At 43.0% G+C, this 20,251-nt stretch overlaps 1 protein-coding gene across 1 annotated transcript in view; it reads left to right on the forward strand.

Annotated features, from left to right (window-relative positions):
• lztr1 (leucine zipper like post translational regulator 1) overlaps positions 1–19,348 on the forward strand; it is a 169,616-nt gene extending 150,268 nt beyond the window's left edge. Inside the window, exons 18-21 of the mRNA XM_072498002.1 lie at positions 993–1,142; positions 6,242–6,347; positions 8,052–8,132; positions 17,199–19,348. Coding sequence (XP_072354103.1) covers positions 993–1,142; positions 6,242–6,347; positions 8,052–8,132; positions 17,199–17,315 — 454 coding nt within the window. The 3' untranslated portion in view covers positions 17,316–19,348. The remainder of the gene's footprint in view (positions 1–992; positions 1,143–6,241; positions 6,348–8,051; positions 8,133–17,198) is intronic.
• The last annotated feature ends 903 nt before the right edge of the window (positions 19,349–20,251 follow it).

Raw genomic sequence — 20,251 nt, forward strand, 5'->3', positions numbered from 1 at the left:
AGATACGATTAGGCACATGGTCTACTACAATGTAAACTCTGACATTGTTAAGCACTGACATCGCCCCTGTTATCCCCCTCTGGCAAAGCTATAGCTTTAATAACATCTTACTCTCACATATTGTGGAACTCCGAATCACTTAGTATTGCAGTGAGGTTTCAAAACAGCAGTTTACATTTATATAATACCTGCATGTGCTTTACAAGGTGGAGAAAAAAGGGTGGACATTCACAAGAGGAAATGAAATGAAATGAAAATCGCTTATTGTCATGAGAAGGCTTCAATGAAGTTACTATGAAAAGCCCCTAGTCGCCACATTCCGGCGCCTGTTCGGGGAGGCTGGTACGGGAATCGAACCGTGCTGCTGCCCTGCCTTGGTCTGCTTTAAAAGCCAGCGATTTAGCCCAGTGTGCTAAACCAGCCCCTAACCAGCCCATAGAAATAATCTATTGTGGGTTGTTATTCGAGTTTTAGAGTATTTAATTGCAAGGCTTTTGAAATCAGGGAAGGAAATGATGAGGTGGCTGCCAGTTGTGAAGTGATTAAAATCAAGGATGTGAAAAGTACCAGATTGGATTATCTTAACTAAATTTTAAAACACGGTTGGAATGCTTCCTTGAGCACAACTGATCCCGCCATCTGTCCATGATTTCGTGAGGTAGATGATAATGTGCTTATCATGTATCTCTGAGGTAAACTGGGCTGGGTGAACTGCAGATATTAAGAAGTGCACCTACCATCTACCAAGAGCAGTTCAGGATGAATAAAGTTGTAAAGTAGGGACATTTTAATTCTAAATTCCCATTCGGCAGATTCAATGACAGAATTACAACATTTAGGTTTATTTTGTCGACAGTAGCAAGTTAAAACGTAATACTCTAGCAGATTGGTTTTTATTAATTGTATTATGTTAGAAACTTTTGACCTGACAGTAAATGTACAGATATGTGATCTTGTTTTGATTATTGATTTCTGTCTGTGATGTTTCATAGTTATTTTGAAGCTATGTTCCGATCTTTCATGCCTGAAGATGGGCAGGTAAATATCTCCATTGGTGAAATGGTGCCAAGTCGACAAGCTTTTGAGTCACTCCTTCGCTATGTGTACTATGGTGAAGTCAACATGCCTCCAGAGGATTCACTGTATCCTTCCTTTGTACATGGCTTACTTAGACAACAGTATTGCCATCTTTTCCACACTATGCTTGCACTTCTGAACAAAATGGTAGCATTGCAAACAAATGCTCTATTACGCTGTACAGTAAGTAATAAAGCACAGTTTCATACCCGTGATTCATCGAACAGTAATTTCACAGTTCTAGCCATGTTCTCAGTGAATAGAGCTAGTGGAAACTGGTTGTTTACCAAAGGAACAGGGGATTGAAAACTGGAATGTGAATCACCTTGGCCTAGTCTTGAGAGCAGTGTTCTTGCTCTTTGACTGGGAAGTGATTGCAGGAATATAAGAATATGTGAAAAATAAGAATTAAAAGGGGAGGATTTGAAAATGGGTCATAGACGTGTGAACTCTACTGTCTCGTGCAGATTAATTTTCAACAAGTGAAGAGGGCGCTCTTCTAGTAACGTTTCTATCTCAGTGAGGAGACTTCAGGCCAATCCTCATCAAACAACCCGCCTTGAAAACTCTGCTCACATATTAATAGTTGTGATGAAATGCCCCACAGCGGCGGAGACGATCCACAATATTCAAAAACAATAATACCATCATCCAGGACAAAGCAACGCGCTTGATTGTCACCTCTTCCACCACCTTAAATATTCAGTCCCTCCACCAGCAGTGTGTCTCATATACAAGAATTCACCAAGGCTCCTTCAATAGCACCTTCAAACCCGTGACCTCTACCACCAGGAAGAACAAGGGTAACAGATGCTTGGGAACACCACCATCTGCAGATTTCTCTCCTAACCACACACCATCCTCACTTGGAACTGCATCACCATTCCTTCACTGTCACTTGGTTAAAATGCTGGTACTCCCTAACAGCACTGTGGGTGTACCTATACCACATGGGCAACAATTGCTGGCCAAGCTAGCGCCAGTCTATGAAATGATTTTTTAAAACATTCTAAATGAAGCGTCCCACAACAATTTTTTTAAAACAGTCAATTTGCCCTATCTCCCAATGTTAATAAATCCTTTTTTAATAATTCCAGGATTTGGTTCCTTAACCTTGCCAAAAATCAATCCGTTTTTTCCTCTGGTCATACGCATCTGTGCACCATAATTCCTTGAAATCTATCCATTAGTTATTGAGACATGTGGCAGTGTCGATCAGGCCAGGGGTGCCCTGTGTGGGTGTTGGGAGGGAGGTGGGACGTCATTTAAAAATGGCATCCCGATCTCTCGCTACATTGAGAAGTACCGGCGAACAGAGCTCCTCAGTGCAGAAAACGGGACTATGTGCGGCCTCGGCAGTGCGTTCCCCACTGAGGCCCCTATCTAACCCGAGTGCCATTCGATAGCCTTGTGTTTCTCGGCATTGCGAGTGCCAGGAAACACAGCTAAACCCACTCGTTATGGGACTTTGTTCCCATTTGGTTAAATCGTGCCCTTTATGTCCACCACCATCAGTGGTGGACATAATTCTTGTTCATCCTTCAAGGTAAAGGTGTCCATTTTCATCATCGGGGTTATTTGGAAGGTTGTGATGGGTACGGAGTTGACTGCTGAGGCCCATCTGCAACCAGACGGTGCTGCAAAAGATAAGGCTGGAATGCCACAGACAACTGAATTTTGAACATGTTGTTGGCTCAGGATTTTCTCTCCTTGCATTTTCTATCTGCCCCCCGATAAACAGAACAAAATAAATTAAGGCTAGTATTAGATCCAAAGAGGAGTCATGTAAAGTTGCTAGAAAAGTGACAAGCCGGTGGATTGGGAGCAGTTTAGAATTCAGCAAAGGAGGACCAAGAGATTGATTAAGAGGGGTTACAGAAACCTGGGGATTCTCCCAGGACTTTAAACTCCTAAGTGAAGCTTCAGAGTGTGTATCTTTGTAGCACTTTGACTGCCATGTTAGCGCACCTCAGACTGAATCTCTCCATTGAAGATTTGCTTTGGTAAGCAAGCGCAGGCATTCTGGCACTATGGTCAACCCAATGCAGTTGCGACTACAAAAAGAAGAACAAAGAAAAGTACAGCACAGGAACAGGCCCTTCAGCCCTACAAGCCTGTGCCGATCATGGTGCCCTAACTAAACAAAAAGCCTCTGCCCTTACTCCGTCCATATCCCTCTATTTCCTCCCTATTCATGTACCCATCCAGATGCCTCTTAAATGTTGCTAATGTGCCTGGTTCCACCACATCCTCTGGCAATGCATTCCAGGCACTCAACACTCTCTGCGTGAAACACCTACCCCGCACATCTCCCATAAACTTTCCCTCTCTCACCTTGAACCTGTGCCCCCTTGTAATTGACATTTCCACCTTGGAAAAGGCCTCTGACTATGCAGCCTGTCTGCCTCTCGTAATTTTGTAGACCACGATCAGGTCTCCTCTCAGCCTCCGTATTTCCAGTGAAAACAATCATAGTTTATTCAACTCTCTTCATAGCCAACACCCTGGAGACCACTTTCTTTGCACTCTCTCCAAAGCTTCTACGCCTTTTGATAATGTGATGACCAGAACTGCCTGCAATACTCCAAATGCAGCCTAAGCAAGGTTTTATATAGCTGCTTTGACAAAGGGTCATTTGGACTCAAAACGCTAGCTCTTTTCTCTCCCTACAAATGCTGAGATTTTCCAGCATTTTCTTTTTGGTTTTATACAGATGCAAAATGATTTCCCAACTCATGTACTCAATGCCCTGGCTGATGAAGGCAAGCATGCCATATGCCTCCTTAATCACCTTGGCCACTTGTGTTGCCACTTTTAGGGAACTGTGGACCTGCATGCCCAGATCACTCTATGTTAATGTTCCTAAGGGTTCTGCCATTTACAGTATAATTCATTTTTTTGTTTAAATTTAGTGTACCCAATTCATTTTTTTTCCAATTAAGGGGCAATTTAGCCTCCCTTGCACATATTTGTGTTGTGGGGGCGAAACCCACGCAAACACAGAGAGAATGTGCAATGGACAGTGTCCCAGAGCTGGGATCGATCCTGGGACCATGGCGCCGTGAAGCAGCAGTGCTAACCACTGTGCCACCATGCTGCCTCCTACTGTATAATTCATACCTGGATTTGATCCTCCAAAATGCATCAGCTCACATTTGTCCGGGTTGAACTCCATCTGCGATTTCTGCGCCCAAATCTCCAATCTATCTATACCCTGTTGTATCCTCTGACAGTCCTCGGCACTATCAGCAACTCCGCCAATATTTGTGTCATCCGCAAACTTACTAATCAACCCATCCACATTTTCCTCCAGATCATTTATATACACTACAAACAGAGGTCCCAGCACTGATCCTTGCAGAACACCACTAGCTACAGATCTCCATTCTGAAAAACACCCTTCCACTGCTACTCTCTTGTCTTCTGTAACCAAGCCAGTTCTGTATCCATCTAGCCAGCCCATCCCGAAGCCCATGTGATTTTAGTTTTTGTACCAGTTTGCCATGTTGGACCTTGTCAAAAGCTTCACTAAAGTCCATATAAATTACATCCACAGCCCTTCCCTGTCTTAATATTATGCTCAACATTCCAGCTCGGGTGAGCACCTCAGTGTCTGGTATTTTGTCCTGCCATCTGATCTTCAGAAGCTTACGAAAGCAGCTCGAGTGAAAGTGGCTGAGCTTCTTGGCATGACACTGATACACAGTCCAATCTCACATGTGAAAACAGGACTATTGCTCTTTAGACTTTCAGTTTAGTGGGCAGACATACTCCTCTTCATTCTGAGACTAATGTTTGAAGTCTGCCAAATGCTACACTTACTTCAGTAATTTTTGCTGGTGTCTTGCCAATATAGATAGCTTGAGAGAATGTGCTGCTAAGAAAAGTGAACTTCCCCCCTGGTTGACAGTCTGAAACCTTGCACTCGAGATAGGGCTTCCTGAAACCTCGCACTCGAGATCGGGCTTTTCTGGACTAGGCTGGTACAATTTCAATTTTCTTCATGGTGATTGTAAGTGGTGACACTGGTCACCATTGGAGTATGGACCGTGTACACCCTTACGAAAGGGTCACATCTGACAGACCTGAGAGAAGATCTACTTTAGGTACAAAGTCCCGATCTTTGCCCTGAGCGAGTCTCATCTACCTGAGGAGAGTCAATTAAAGGAAATTGGTGCAGGTTGCACATTCTTTTTGGAGTGGCTGTGGACAAGGAGACTTTGCTGTCATTAACCATCTGGTCAGTGAATTGACTTGCCTTCCCAATGATGTTGATCATATGATGGTTGTTAAACTCCCCCCACCCCCCCATATGGCAACACACAAGCAACTCTCATTGGTATGTATGTCCCTCCCATGACCAAGCCTGATAGCCTGATGAACCCAAGGAGAAATTCCATGATGACCTCCATTCCTTGATTGCTACTGTGTCAATGTCATATAAGCTAATTCTTGGTGTCAAAAGGGGTAATCGGAAAAAATGGGGTTGGCAGGTGTAACAACAGTGGTCTTCTCGTGCTGAAGATGTGGGCTGAGCATACGGTCTTAATCACCAACAGGGTTCTCCGAGTCCCTGATCACAACAAGGCCTCTTGAATGTACCCCCCATTCTATGTATTGGCATCTATTCAACTGTCATGGCCAGGCAGAGACGGGCAGGATGTCTGCATGCTGAAATGTTATTTGGGACACTGCTTCTGGAGTAACCGTAGATTCTCTCAGGTGGTTCTAGGATAGGTGCTGAAAGGGAAAAAATACTTTGAATTCCCTGTACAATGAAATCTCAATTTGAACTGCTGTATCTGAGGGAGGAGAGGTGAACAGATATTTTGCACAGAAAAGCTGATGTGATAATGTGGATTATCCAGACCATTCCATTATCTTTCCGAATGACTGATTGCAGATAGCTACTCGCGGAGGCCTCCGAGGGAAGGAGGGAAAATAGATACAAGTTGAAAACTATACTTGGATAATTGTTTTCAGTATGTACTGCCGGGTGTGAGGGAAAGAACAGTCATGAATGCTGCTGGATGCCCTTTCACCTGAATAGTGATGAAGTAACCGGAATGGCTGTTTTCATTTTGTGTGCAATTTTGATAAGATCTACATAGCCATTAATCCTATTTTCACAGTGAGACAGGTTTCCTTAACTTCTCGCTGACAGATATTTGTTTTCAGCACCTTATTATTATGGCTTCACAAACAACAGACTGCAAGCATATTGTAAGCAGAACCTGGAGATGAATGTGACGGTAGAGAATGTTCTTCAGGTGACTTGTTTTTTCTGTAAATATTCCATCACATCTTGATCAGACTATCAAAAGTATTTCAGATGATATTTTCACTGGATATTCCTGTTGACAATAGTGAAAATTAACAGTACACTTAGCCATTGTTGTAACCCAGCTGATATAGTACCTGTATTCAATATGGAACATGCATGTGCCTTTATTTGAGAAAGAAATGGCCACCTTTGTCTCTGACTAACATTCCTCCCATCTATCCTGTCATTCTCAAAATCATCATGTCCATGAAACTGCTGCTTTTGTGTTTCCACTATCATTGAACTGCCGACTATTTCAGTTTCCCTTCCTGACATCTAAGCTTTCTAAGGTGTTATAAATGGTTCTCTCTCCTAAACTCTTGTCTCCATCACTTTCAAAACAGATATTATCATTCCTGTCCTCAAAATATTCACCCTCTAGTCCTCTGTCCATTCCCCAACCTCTCTTTCCTCAGACATCCTGGACCTTGTTACCACTTAAATCTCTGCCCATTCCTCCTGCAACTCCCTTTTTAATCTCTCCAATTGGGCTTCCACATTTACTACAGCGCCAAAACGGTCCTTACCAAGGTCATAAATAATATTTTATATGACTATAACTATACTACCTTTTACTTTCTTCTCTGTGGTCTTTGACATAGGAGACCACACCATCCCATTTAAACATCAATAGCACTTCATTGCCTAACTTCATCGCTCTCACTTGATTCAATTGCTCTCGCTTTGGCCAATTGTAACCAGAGCAATAACTTATCTTCCTGTCTCTCTCAGAAGAGAGATCTGTGGGCAGATATAATAGATATCATAGAATTTACAGTGCAGAAGGAGGCCATTCGGCCCATCGAGTCTGCACCGGCTCTTGGAAAGAGCACCCTACCCAAGGTCCACACCTCCACCCTATCCCCACAACCCAGTAACCCCACCCTACACCAAGGGCAATTTTGGACACTATGGGCAATTTAGCATGGCCAATCCACCTAACCCGCACATCTTCACGGACTGTAGTCTCTGGCTGGACTAGACTATAACCTTGGCATCCTCTTCATCCACCAAGTTCCACTTCCAACTCCATGTCCTTTGTCACAAAGACTGCCTGCTTCCACATCACCCACTTCAACCATGCAATGCTGAAACTTCTTTCATACCTTTGTCATCTCCAGACAGCTGCTCCAATGTTTAAATTTTAGCCTCCCAACCTCTGTAAAATTCAGTTCATCCAAAACTCTGCTGCCCATATCCTGTCCTGCTCCCCATCCTGCTGATGTAGATTGGCTCCCAGATCTCCAATGTGTCCAATTTTTAATGCTCATTCTTATTTAAATTCCTTCATGGCCTTGACCTCCCCAATACCTACAGCCTCAGCCGGTCCTTTAGCGTCAACCCCCCACAATTCTCTTTTCTCTCTCTGCCTTTATGCCACATTGGTGATGTCCTTCAGCTACTCCGGTCCGCTGCTGTGGACTTCTCTCTCTGCACTTATCCATTTCTCCATCTCCTTTCAAAAATTCCTCATAATCCTCTTCAAGTATCCCTTTGGTCCTTCTTCTTTGACCATGTCCATTTTTAATTATGCTGTGAAGTGCTATTGATGTTTTCTTAAATTTAAGCACTTTATAAAAATGAGAGGTTCAGTCAACAAAATAACAAATAATGGGCCTAAATAATTTAAACTGTTTACCTGTCTCCTCAGATTCTGGAAGCAGCTGATAAGACTCAAGCTTTAGATATGAAGAAACATTGTCTCCACATTATTGTACATCATTTTACCAAGGTAGGTAGGATCCTGTTTGGCTCTGTGAGAGTCTGTTGTCCTTTTATACTGTCTTGGTTATAGCAGTTAAGACCCTGTCCTTTTATTTGTGGTCAGATTGAGATATGCTTTCTTGGACAAATCTTGAATAGAAATGTTGCAATCAGTTCAAAAAAACCTGACGGAAGTTGTCTCACTGTTATGGTTATTGCATACTTTATCTTGTGTTCGCAATATGATTTTGAGTTTGTTTTCTTTCTTCCTGCTGTGCTTGTCTGACTGCCTGCCCAGCATCTATTATTGAAACTTCCGACAGCTCAACTTTGGCAAAACTGAACCCTTTTCCTTTAGCTTTCACCAGTCCCAGTGTGCTTCTGGCAGTCACTTGCCCAAATATCCATAGCTGTTTGATTTGAGCCCAATTGTGCACAATCTCAATGTTCTCTTTGTCACTGAGCATTTTACTCCATGCTCCTAATCCACCAACACTAACGCCTTCAAGGTCCCGATGTTGCCTGAACATCTTGCCCCTCCCTTTTCCCCACTTTTCCCATCGCACTGTAAAATCCACACCTTCACCAGCGCAAGGAATGATTTCTCCTGTGTAGTTTTCACCACTCTGTGTCTGCACTTTACTAACCGCAGCTAACCCAGAGCCTTATGACCTGAGTTCTTTCTCATACATCTGTAATCCTCGGGCAGCACGGTGGTGCAGTGGTTAGCATTGCTGCCTCATGGCGCCGAGATCCCAGGTTCGAATCCGGCTCTGGGTCACTGTCCGTGTGGAGTTTGCACATTTTCCCCGTGTTTGTGTGGGTTTCGCCCCCACGATCCAAAGATGTGCAGGGTAGGTGGATTGGCCTTGATAAAATTGCCCCTTAATTGGAAAAAATTAATTGGGTACTCAAAATTTATTAAAATAAAAATACACCTGTAATCCTCACTGACTTCAGTGCCCCAATTGATTCAACTTCGAGATTCTTGGTTTCAAATCTCTCCTAACTCAGCTGCCTTTGTGTGGGGAAGAATAATCTTGGGCGAGAATCGTACTTGGGCTGATCAAACATAACTACAAGCAGCTGCTTCTTAAAAATACTGGACAGAGGCGAGTTGCCTCCTTGCTTTTGTGTGCTGTTCAAGTGTGGCTCAGAAGGATAAAGTGAAAGCATTTAATTTAAGCAAATATAATTGTGCATTGGACCACAAACATCTCTGTTAATCTACTCTGAGTAAAGTAGAAAAGATGTTTGGCTGTATTAATTTGACATTGTTTGGGGTCTGGAATCAGTTAATGATTTTCTCGGCAGCTTTGTTCAACGTCTTTGAAATCAGCCAAAGACTTCAGCTGGGATTGCCATAATTAATCATCTTTTGATATCCTCTAATGGCTGTGCAACAGAACAATTCATAGAGTGCCCTATTTTTTGGAACATTTCTACCCTAGATCAATTCCAAATGCAGCAGCAACCAGTTTTCCCCCCACATTTTCCTTCCTATGGAAAAGTCTGCAATGTTTGGTACCCAACTCCGATCTAACAGAGACGGGCCAGGATTCTCCGAAATCCCGGCCAAGTGTTACCGCCGGTGTAAACACCGGAGTGGTGTACGCGTCAACAGTCCTCCTGGCCCAGTTATTCTCCGGATTTCAGGGGGTTAGAACGGAGTCGGAGTGCTGTGCACTGCTCCGGCGCCGAACGCCGGCCCTGCATGGCCAGCGCGGGTCCGCACATGTGCGCGATGGACGGCACGGGTCCGTGCATGCGCACAACGGCCGTCTCCGCACCGGACTCCGCACAACATGGCGGAGCCCTACAGAGGCCCAGTGCGGAAGAACCTAGGCACCCCCGGAATGAGCACACCCGCCGATCGGTAGCCCCCGATCGCGGGCCTGGCCACCATGGAGGCCACTCCACCACCCCGGAGTCTGATCCCCCCCCACCCCCCACCAGGACGGCCCCCGCAGCCAGAACGCTGAGTCCCAGGTGGGACCATATGTGAACCACGTCGGCTGGACATGGCGGGCACTCGGCCTGTCGAGCCCGGAGAATCGCCGCGGGGGCCGCTTTCAATGGCCTGTGACCGCGCGGGCGCGATTGCCGCCAATTCTCCGGTCGGCGGCCAGCCGTCGGAGCGGCGTGGTGGGATTCTCGCGCTCCCCAGGCGATTCTCCGACACGGCACGGGTCGGATAATCCTGGCCCACATCTATTCCACCATTGTTGCTGTGTATTTCTGCAGTCATCAATATGAACCAATCTTGTTGATTTTCCTCCTTTGCCTTTGGTTTGTTTCCCAAATACTTTGAGCTGAAATTGAGAGTTGACGGTGTGCAGGATCTCAAATTCTATTGCACTATGGGTACATTTGACCACTGTCCCACTTGTGTTTATTATCTATAGTGGGGGGAAACATCATAGACCTTTAATGCTATATTGCAATACTGTTAAACTCTAGGGATACCTGGTATGAACCGTAACCTGATTTTGTCATATTAGTCAATTTAAAAGTTTTACATAAATTGTCAAATATATTTTCTGCTGCCACAATAGCATGGCAATCAAGTGACAAATTATGCCACAGTATGCAACTGTCAACATTTTCAGCATTGACATTTTTTAGGTCGATGGCTTTATTAATGGTTGTGTTTCAAATAATGAAAGAGTGGCACACTGCTGTCCAATTCATCTAGTAAAGCCATAATATTCTTCGAGTTTAATGTCCTGACAATTGGAATCTGTGTTCAAGACAAAGTGGATCCTAGAATTTAGATTTGTATTCCATTCAGCAATAAAGATGCCACAGAACAACTGATAATGACATGTCACATAGTAGGGTTCGTAAAGGTGTGCTTCCCCTGTTATGAAATACTGCAACATTTTGAAATTAAAATGTTATCATTTGGCATTAACTGGGATATTTACACTTTTTTTATATTTTGAAGTTAATGAAACAATATATTTGAGAATATGATGAACATGCTTTGTGCAAATATCGAACTGTATTAAACACCAGGGTTTTACAAATACTGGAATTTTACTAGTATTCTTTTTGTCCTTGCATCTGATCAGAGGAGCTCAGTGGATTTGTGCAATGAAAATTTATTATAATTTACTCTGCCAGTCAGTATCACATGATATTGTGACATTTGCACTTTAATGTGAAATGAAACATGAATTATAAAAACCAAACACATCAGCAACTCAAGCAAATGTTTGCTCATAATTGTACCATCTTGAACTTTGAAAGCTAAAATATATATTTTATTTTTTTGTATAAAGTACTATATCTTTTCCCAGAGTGTTTATGTGTGATGTATACCTTTGAAGGTTTAAGCCAACGTATTTCATTTTACAACACTGTATCTTGCCACGGCGAGAAAATATACCCCTGACCTCATAGCCCTCTCTCCATTCCTACTGCAGAAACTGCTGAATGTAACATGCATGTGTAATCTAATATTGCTTCAGTTGTTACATCCTGTTTCAAAGTGAAGCATTGTTTTCTATGTATTGTCTGTTGGATTGTTTTTTTGTTAACTGAAAACGCTGTGTGATGTTCCAGCAGAAGTATTTCAACTGCAAGGTGTACAGAACTTGGTTGTCAGGTTAGCAGACAACTCCACCAAAATGGAGCCATAGAAAAATTACGGCATAGAAAGAGGCCATTCAGCACATTGTGTCTGCACAATTGGTTTTCGTAAAATAATAATCTTTATTGTCACAAGTAGGCTTACATTAACACTGCAATGAGGTCACTGTGGAAAAACCCTTAGTCGCCACATTCCGGTCATGTTCGGGTACACGGAGGGAGAATTCAAAATGTCCAAATTACCTAACAGCACGTCTTTCGGGACTTGTGTGAGGAAACCGGAGCACCCGGAAGAAACCCACGCAGACACAAGGAGAACGCGCAGACTCCGCACAGACAGTGACCCAAGCTGGGAATCGAACCTGGGACCCTGGTGCTGTGAAGCAACTGTGCTAACCACTGTGCTACCACGCTGCCCATGAATGAAATGTGTTGCAAGGGGCAGTATCTTTAAATTAGTCTTGTTTTTGTTCTTTAATTCTGAGGCAAATTGGTGTCCTTGCTCTTGAATGCTTGTGCTGAGATCTTGTGAGTTGGTAATAAGACTAAGAAGAGTACTCCAGAAGCCGGACAGTATGTTGAGTACATTGGGAAGATTCACGATTAACTGGCTGGGCAGAGAGAATCCGGTTCTAAAAATGTTCTGTGTTACTCCATGGAACCATTGAATTCCTACCGTGCCGAAGGAGGACATTCGGCCCATTGAGTCTGCACCGACCCTCTGAAACTGCACCTTCCTCAACCCACTCCCTGTCCTATCTCTGTAACCCTATAACGTTCTTTGAGAAGGTGACTGAACAGGTAGACGAGGGTAGAGCAGTTGATGTGGTGTATATGGATTTCAGCAAAGCGTTTGATAAGGTTCCCCACGGTAGGCTATTGCAGAAAATACGGAGGCTGGGGATTGAGGGTGATTTAGAGATGTGGATCAGAAATTGGCTCGCTGAAAGAAGACAGAGGGTGGTGGTTGATGGGAAATGTTCAGAATGGAGTTCAGTTACAAGTGGAGTACCACAAGGATCTGTTCTGGGGCCGTTGCTGTTTGTCATTTTTATCAATGACCTAGAGGAAGGCGCAGAAGGGTGGGTGAGTAAATTTGCAGACGATACTAAAGTCGGTGGCGTTGTCGATAGTGTGGAAGGATGTAGCAGGTTACAGAGGGATATAGATAAGCTGCAGAGCTGGGCTGAGAGGTGGCAAATGGAGTTTAATGTAGAGAAGTGTGAGGTGATTCACTTTGGAAGGAATAACAGGAATGCGGAATATTTGGCTAATGGTAAAGTTCTTGGAAGTGTGGATGAGCAGAGGGATCTAGGTGTCCATGTACATAGATCCCTGAAAGTTGCCACCCAGGTTGATAGGGTTGTGAGGAAGGCCTATGGAGTGTTGGCCTTTATTGGTAGAGGGATTGAGTTCCGGAGTCAGGAGGTCATGTTGCAGCTGTACAGAACTCTGGTACGGCCACATTTGGAGTATTGCGTACAGTTCTGGTCACCGCATTATAGGAAGGACGTGGAGGCTTTGGAGCGGGTGCAGAGGAGATTTACCAGGATGTTGCCTGGTATGGAGGGAAAATCTTATGAGGAAAGGCTGATGGACTTGAGGTTGTTTTCGTTGGAGAGAAGAAGGTTAAGAGGAGACTTAATAGAGGCATACAAAATGATCAGGGGGTTGGATAGGGTGGACAGTGAGAGCCTTCTCCCGCGGATGGAAATGGCTGGCACGAGGGGACATAGCTTTAAACTGAGGGATAATAGATATAGGTCAGAGGTAGGTTCTTTACGCAAAGAGTAGTGAGGCCGTGGAATGCCCTACCTGCTACAGTAGTGAACTCGCCAACATTGAGGGCATTTAAAAGTTTATTGGATAAACATATGGATGATAATGGCATAGTGTAGGTTAGATGGCTTTTGTTTCGGTGCAACATCGTGGGCCGAAGGGCCTGTACTGCGCTGTATCGTTCTATGTTCTATGTTCTATTACCTAACCTGCACATGTCTGGACATCAAAGGGCAATTTAGCATGGCCAAGCCACTGAACCTGCACATCATTGCACTGTGGGAGGAAACTGGAGCATCCAGAGGAAACCCACGCAGACACTGGGAGAAAGTGCAAATTCCAAGCAAATTCCACGGTCGGAATCAAACTCTGGTCCCAGGCGGTGTGAGGTAACAGTACTAACCACTGTGCCATTGTGCTGCCCCAATAGAATCATGGAATCCCTATAATGCAGAAGGAGGCCATTTGGAGCATTGAGTTTGCATCGACTCTCCGAAAGAACACCCTACCTAGGCCCTCTCCCCCGCCCTATCCCCTTAACCCAACCTAACCTTTGGGCATTAAGGGGCAATTTAGCATGGCTAATCCACCTAACCTGCATATCTTTGGACTGTCGGAGGAAACCAGGCAGCAGATGGAAACTCACGCAGACACAGTAATAACATACGAACTCCACACAGACAGCCACCCAAGATCAGAATTGAACCCAGGTCCCTGGAGTTGTGAGACAGCAGTGGTAATCACTGTGCCACCGTACTCAGCAGATAGAAGGATGATGTCTATGCCGTGTTGAATATTCATTACCCATGCTATTGCTCATCTCAAACCTCACACTGGATCCCTTTATCTTTGCAAACTGCAGTCCATCACCAGCCTCACTTTCCTCTCCACTGTCCTGAATCTGTTCTAAATATGTGGCCATCTTTCCTGAACACCCAAGGCTGATTTTCTTGAGGGGCGAAACAGTTTCTGTGCACTCAATCCTACAATTTTAACATCCCCTTAATTGCCATGGAGATGGTTTCCTTATCCAATTAAGGCTGACTGGTGCAATCTCGAAGCTATACGGCCAATCAGACACCCTAACTTGTTCAGAGGCGCATCAAGCTGCAACTGAAGCAAGTAATCGGGAGGGCATCTCAACAATAAGATGCCCTCTTAACCATTTCTTTAAAACTCTAAGGACAAAATACTAAAAGACTGTGGATTGTTTGTGGGTGGGTGGGAGGGGAGGTCCCCACTACAGAGGTGGAATTTGGCTGCATCCCTACCCAGGCAGGAAAGGTCTGTAAGCCTACCTGGAGCCTTGGCACCCTGGTGGAGCCCACAAAATCCTCCCCATGCATAACTTTCTTCAGTCAGGTTTTCATTCCTGCCACAGCATTGAAAATGGCCCGAATCAGTCAAAAGTTACATCTTTTGTCATAGAACCCTACAGTGCAGAAGAAGACCGTTCACCCATCGGGTCTGCACCTACCCTCCGAAAGAGCACCATGCCTAGGCACACTCCCTACCCTATCCCTGTAACCCCATACCCCCACCTAATCTGCATATCTTTGGGCACTAAGGAACAATTTGGCATGGCCACTCCACCTAATCTGCACATCCTTGGACTGTGGGAGGAAACCGGAGCACCTGGAGGAAGGCTGCAATGCTAACCACTGTGCCGCCCTAAAAGGATTTGAACCAGGGACCTCTTGATTTGCAGTCAAGCACTCTGCCACTGAGCTAGGCCTCCAGGCCACTCCTGCACGCTAACCAATTGCGCCACTGGAGCACACCACTCCTAGCCAGCTTCCCATCTTCCACCCTCCATAAACTTGAGCTAATCCAAAACTCTGCTGTCCTAACACCTGAATTTTAAAATTCTCATCAGTTTTTAAAGCCTTCCATGGCCTCGTCCCTCTTTATCTCTGTAACTTCCTCCAGCTCTACCACCCTCTGGGAACTCTGCACTCTTCCAATTCTGGCCTCTTGCGCATCCCCTATTTTAATGATTCCACCATATCTTCAGCTACTAAGCTGTGGAATTCCCTCCCTGTCTCTGTTCCTCTTTCCTCATTTACAACGCTTTTTAAAACATACCCCGTTGAACAAACTTTTAGTTATCTGTGCTAATATCTCTTTATGTGGTTCGGTATCAAATTCTGTTTGATAACACTCCTGTGAAGCAGTTTGGGATGTTTGCTACATTAAATTCAAGTTATTGTCAGAAACAATAGTTCACCCGAACTTCCTGCCACTGATTTCTGATTATGTTCGGTCATTCGCTTTTGTGTTCTGAATAAGCATTATGCCTTGTTTAACAAATTCTGCAAAATAAATTTGAAATGAAAATGATGCCAAACTAAATAACCAACCATTGTCTTATTCTTAACATGTTGTATTGAGTCACGGGCTGTTGGGTTCTCATTAACATTTTATTCTACAGTTCTCTATACTCCTTAAATTGAAACGTTCCTAACAACTATTCTTTTATAGAATAGCCATGTAGCATATTTCCTTATTTTCTTTATTTGAGTAGATCCTGCTTTCTACACGTGTTGGTGAGTGTAAAGGAAGGTGGGAAAACAAATCTGCGTTTAATTGGCGGGAAGGATTTTCCTGTTTCTATTGTAACTGATGCCAGCCGATCACCTTTGACTTTGCGCCATGTAATTTTCTAATAAAGGTTCCATGGAAAGTGCCGAACATCAGCCTCAAAGACAGGTGATCATAACATTCTATCTCCCCCGCGCCCCCCGTGCCTTTGAGATAGGGAGAAAAGCCTTTAAACCGGAACGCATAATATACCACTCTACTTGGACAAACTCTACAAATAATTTACGAACCAGTATGAAGGCCCTGTTTGCTAATTCCACAGCATCATGTACTGTCAGGTAGAAGCAAGAAGTTCCAATGAGCACTTGAGTAAACGTACTTCAAAATAATGATCAGCAAAATGATTAGTGAAATGTATACTAGTGGAAAGAGAAAGGTAATTGTCAAGCAAAATAGGCAGGCAAAGCAAGGCTGACTTAATTGTATTGCTCAAGCAGTCGCTGCAAAGTAGCTGGATGTAATAATGTGATCACAGTCCCCAAATATTACAGTTTATACATTACCTCATGATATTACTCTCCAGGTCTTTGTTTTGGTCCCTATTTGGACATTTTTGGGAAAATACCGTAGACATTACTATACTTCCAGAGTGAATAAGACAAAAGATAGATTTCTTCACTGATGGTGTGTTAGTTGTAATGGATTTATGATGTTCTACAAGTATACCAGTGCTTTCCTAGTGGATAGCAGGTTAAAGTCCATTTGCAGCTTTTTCCTCTCAGCCAGCAGCCCCACGGTCAGGGCCTCGGCGTATTGGGAATTTGTATTTTACTGCTTGCCCACCCACCCCTCCCATCCACTTTCAAATATATTGATCTGCTTTTTCCCCCAGACCAGAATTTATATGGGGGTTGTGGGGTGCAAGGCTCATGAGAAGTACTGGAACTACTTTGGCTTTGGATAATTGTTAATTTCTGTTACTTTGGCGCTTGATGTATCACACTCATGCAGATGTGAGATATTATCTGTTGCACCTCATAGTCCCATCTGTATCTCTTGTAACAGTAATTCAAGAGTGAGTATTTCTAGGTCTTACTAAAAATTGTGCTTCAGTTTAAATTCTTACTGTATAACTTCTTGTTTCCTAATTTCTTAAATCCATTTTTTTTCTTCCCTTAAGGTCTCCAAGTTGCCCAACCTACGATCCCTAAGTCAAGCGCTGCTTCTAGACATCATCGAGTCATTAGCAAATCATATTTCAGACAAACAGTGTGCAGATCTGGGCTCAGATATGTGACAATTAATTTTAAATGTGGATTTCAAATTGTTTTAGACACTTTGCTCTCTTGCGATTCAAATTTGTAGTATTTATTGCATATATTTAAATAAAATTATTTTTAAGTAGGACAGTTAGAATATAAGGTTCAAGCAATTTTGGAATCACAAGCAATTTTGGAATCAGTGTTTAAGTCGGGCCCTTGGTTAAAGATAGTGTCTGGAAAGATAAAGTATCGATGTCCCACCTTTTTGTTTGCTGGTTCAAACATAACAATGGTGCAAGTAACTTTACTTTTTAAAGACAAATGACATGGACAAATTATCATCCTTCATTCATAAGAGGACTTGCATAATTTAGCTATTAAATTTAAAAAGAACAAACCTATTTCATTTGGTCATGTGTTCTCTTTTTGGACTTCTAAAATTATAACTGGAATGAATACAGCTGGCATTCCAAGGTGCATGAGATGACAGAGGTGAGTATCAGTCTCACTTGCTTAATTATCTGGTAGTTTTGAGTCTCTCTAGTTGACTGCTTAATTTTGTTTGATTCTCTGAGAGTACCCAGAGATTCCACGATTGTAACTGGAGCCCTTTCAACTGATGTTAGCCAATGGCCTCTTCGTTAAGTATTAGTTGAGTAACACTGTTTGTAAATGAATACAAGTGGTTTTGCTTAGTGGGATCTGATGTCACAAGGATGCCATTTTGCTCTGACCAGGAATCTCGATTGGCACCCTTTGTACAGAAATCAAATGAGCCATGACATTGATTACCATGACTGTTGTAATAATGTTGACAGGAATTGTGTAAAGACCTGCTCGTACCACATATGTAGGGTGACAACTGGTGTTCTGATAATAAAATAAATCCCACAATTTCAGTGGAACTCGCATATGGAAAGATCTGAAAGTAAGGAACGTTAATGTGGGCTAATATGTTGTTTCCACCCCCTCTCCTGGCAGCAAATGTGTTGAATCTTTTGCTTGGCTTTTATTTCCATTGTTGCTGTGTTGTGTTGCATCTTGGTTCTGATCAGGAAAATTGCTGCAAAGCGGCTTTTTATTGTTCAAAATGCTAAAAGTTAGAGGAAGAGATTTCTTTATTTGCCCCTTCATTATAACTGATACACAAGTTCTGTCAAGTGATCCTTAATTTTTTTTTAAATCAAACAAACACTTGCACAAGCAGAGCAAACAGTTAGTGGCAGATGTTGAATGTGTTACACAGTTCACATGTTTATTAAGCTGTGCACCACATGGTGTGTTATTTTGCTTGTGCCTGAAGTTTTTTAAAAATTTAGAGTACCCAATTCTTTTTTTCCAATTAAGGGGCAATTGAGCATGGTCAATTCACCTGCCCTGCACATTTCTGGGTCGTAGGGGGTGAAAAAAACCCACGCAGACACGGGGAGAATGTGCAAACTCCGCATGGATATTAACACAGAGCCGGGATCGAACCCGGGTCCTCAGCGCTGTAGGCAACAGGACTAATCACTGCGCCACCATGCCGCCCAGCTTGTGTCTGAAGTTAACTAAAATTCACAATAGCAGTTTTCAAACAACCTTAACTGTCACCCTGGGGAAAAGTAACCAGAAGTACTGCGTATTGCTTATTATTGTCATCATGTTGCTATTAAGTCAGATTTACAATTACATTATGCAGTTCAAGTCAGACTCTGAACAATTGAAAGTCCGTGACTGCAATCCTACATGATCATAAATAACCATGTCACTGAGAAGGTGATCATGACCTTGTGTCCTCCAAACACTTAGATTAATTGTAGCAAAACTGATATCCGGTTTTAGGGTAGGGTGTCGAGACTGAGGGAAATGTATCGCAAAGCCTATTAAATACAGTGATCAAAATTCATTTTTATATTTGTTATATATGGTAGAAAATGTGTGACTGTAATGGACTGTAATGAAATTGTTAAGATTAATATGTAATGTAACTTGCACATATCATCAATGTTGCATTATTCTGTTTCTTGTGCCTCAAAAAGGCTCTCTTGTGTAGTATTCCTAACACTATAAAGTACGCTGTAATCCAGTTGCATGTAATTGTGGTGATGTTTTCTGTGTAGCACAATGAATAATCTGGGCTATAAGCCAGTGTGCCCTGTGAAGAGCAGTGAAACTGAAGGACTGACCGCATAATGGGGAGGTTGTATTTGTAAAGGAGCAATTAATTGAACAAAAGATAGCTGTAAATTTGGGACAAAATTCCACATTCTGCTCATTGCAATAGTGATGTTTAATCTACAATTATAGTTCTCCTGTATGGTCGTACATCAGTGTTGCCTTTTGAGATGTAGGACCAAACGGAAGCCAGATTCTCTCCCAAAAATATGTCAAGTATCTGAATTTATGGTACTTACAACTGCCTGTTACTGTACAACATTTTGTAAATCCCATTTTGAAGGAATAATACTGCTCCTGAAAGCAGAAGTCCCACCTTTGATAGTGTGTGGCGCAGATGGTCTATCATCAAGTATTTCATCAGGGACTGGGATCCATGAAGAAAACAGCTGAGCATCAGGAATATATAAACAGTAAAACACAAAAGAATTTCTGGACACTGGTAAAGTGATGGGGTTTATAAACATCAAGTTGCCAGCGGATTTGGATCTATATATAAGAAGCATTGCCGAGCTTCTGGTATCCCGAGAGGACAAACATTTCTAATAGAATCTAGAGAACTTAAGAGTCTGTAGATGTCTGATTGTAAACTGCCTTGGAAAGGATGGAACCGGGAACTGCTAAAAACCTGCGCCATTTCAGACTGCAGGGATTCCTATAGTCAGACAATAATTTGGAGGGCAGTTTATGGATTGAATAAGGAGGCGCTAATGGTACAATTTGGTAAAGGTATGGATGTTATTGGCACATGTCGATTCCCGTTTAGGCAGCAACAGGATTGAAACCTCTTGATGTCTTAATTAAAACACTACAA

This window comes from Scyliorhinus torazame, chromosome 1 (assembly GCF_047496885.1).
Source record: "Scyliorhinus torazame isolate Kashiwa2021f chromosome 1, sScyTor2.1, whole genome shotgun sequence".
NCBI classification, from domain to species: Eukaryota; Metazoa; Chordata; class Chondrichthyes; order Carcharhiniformes; family Scyliorhinidae; genus Scyliorhinus; species Scyliorhinus torazame.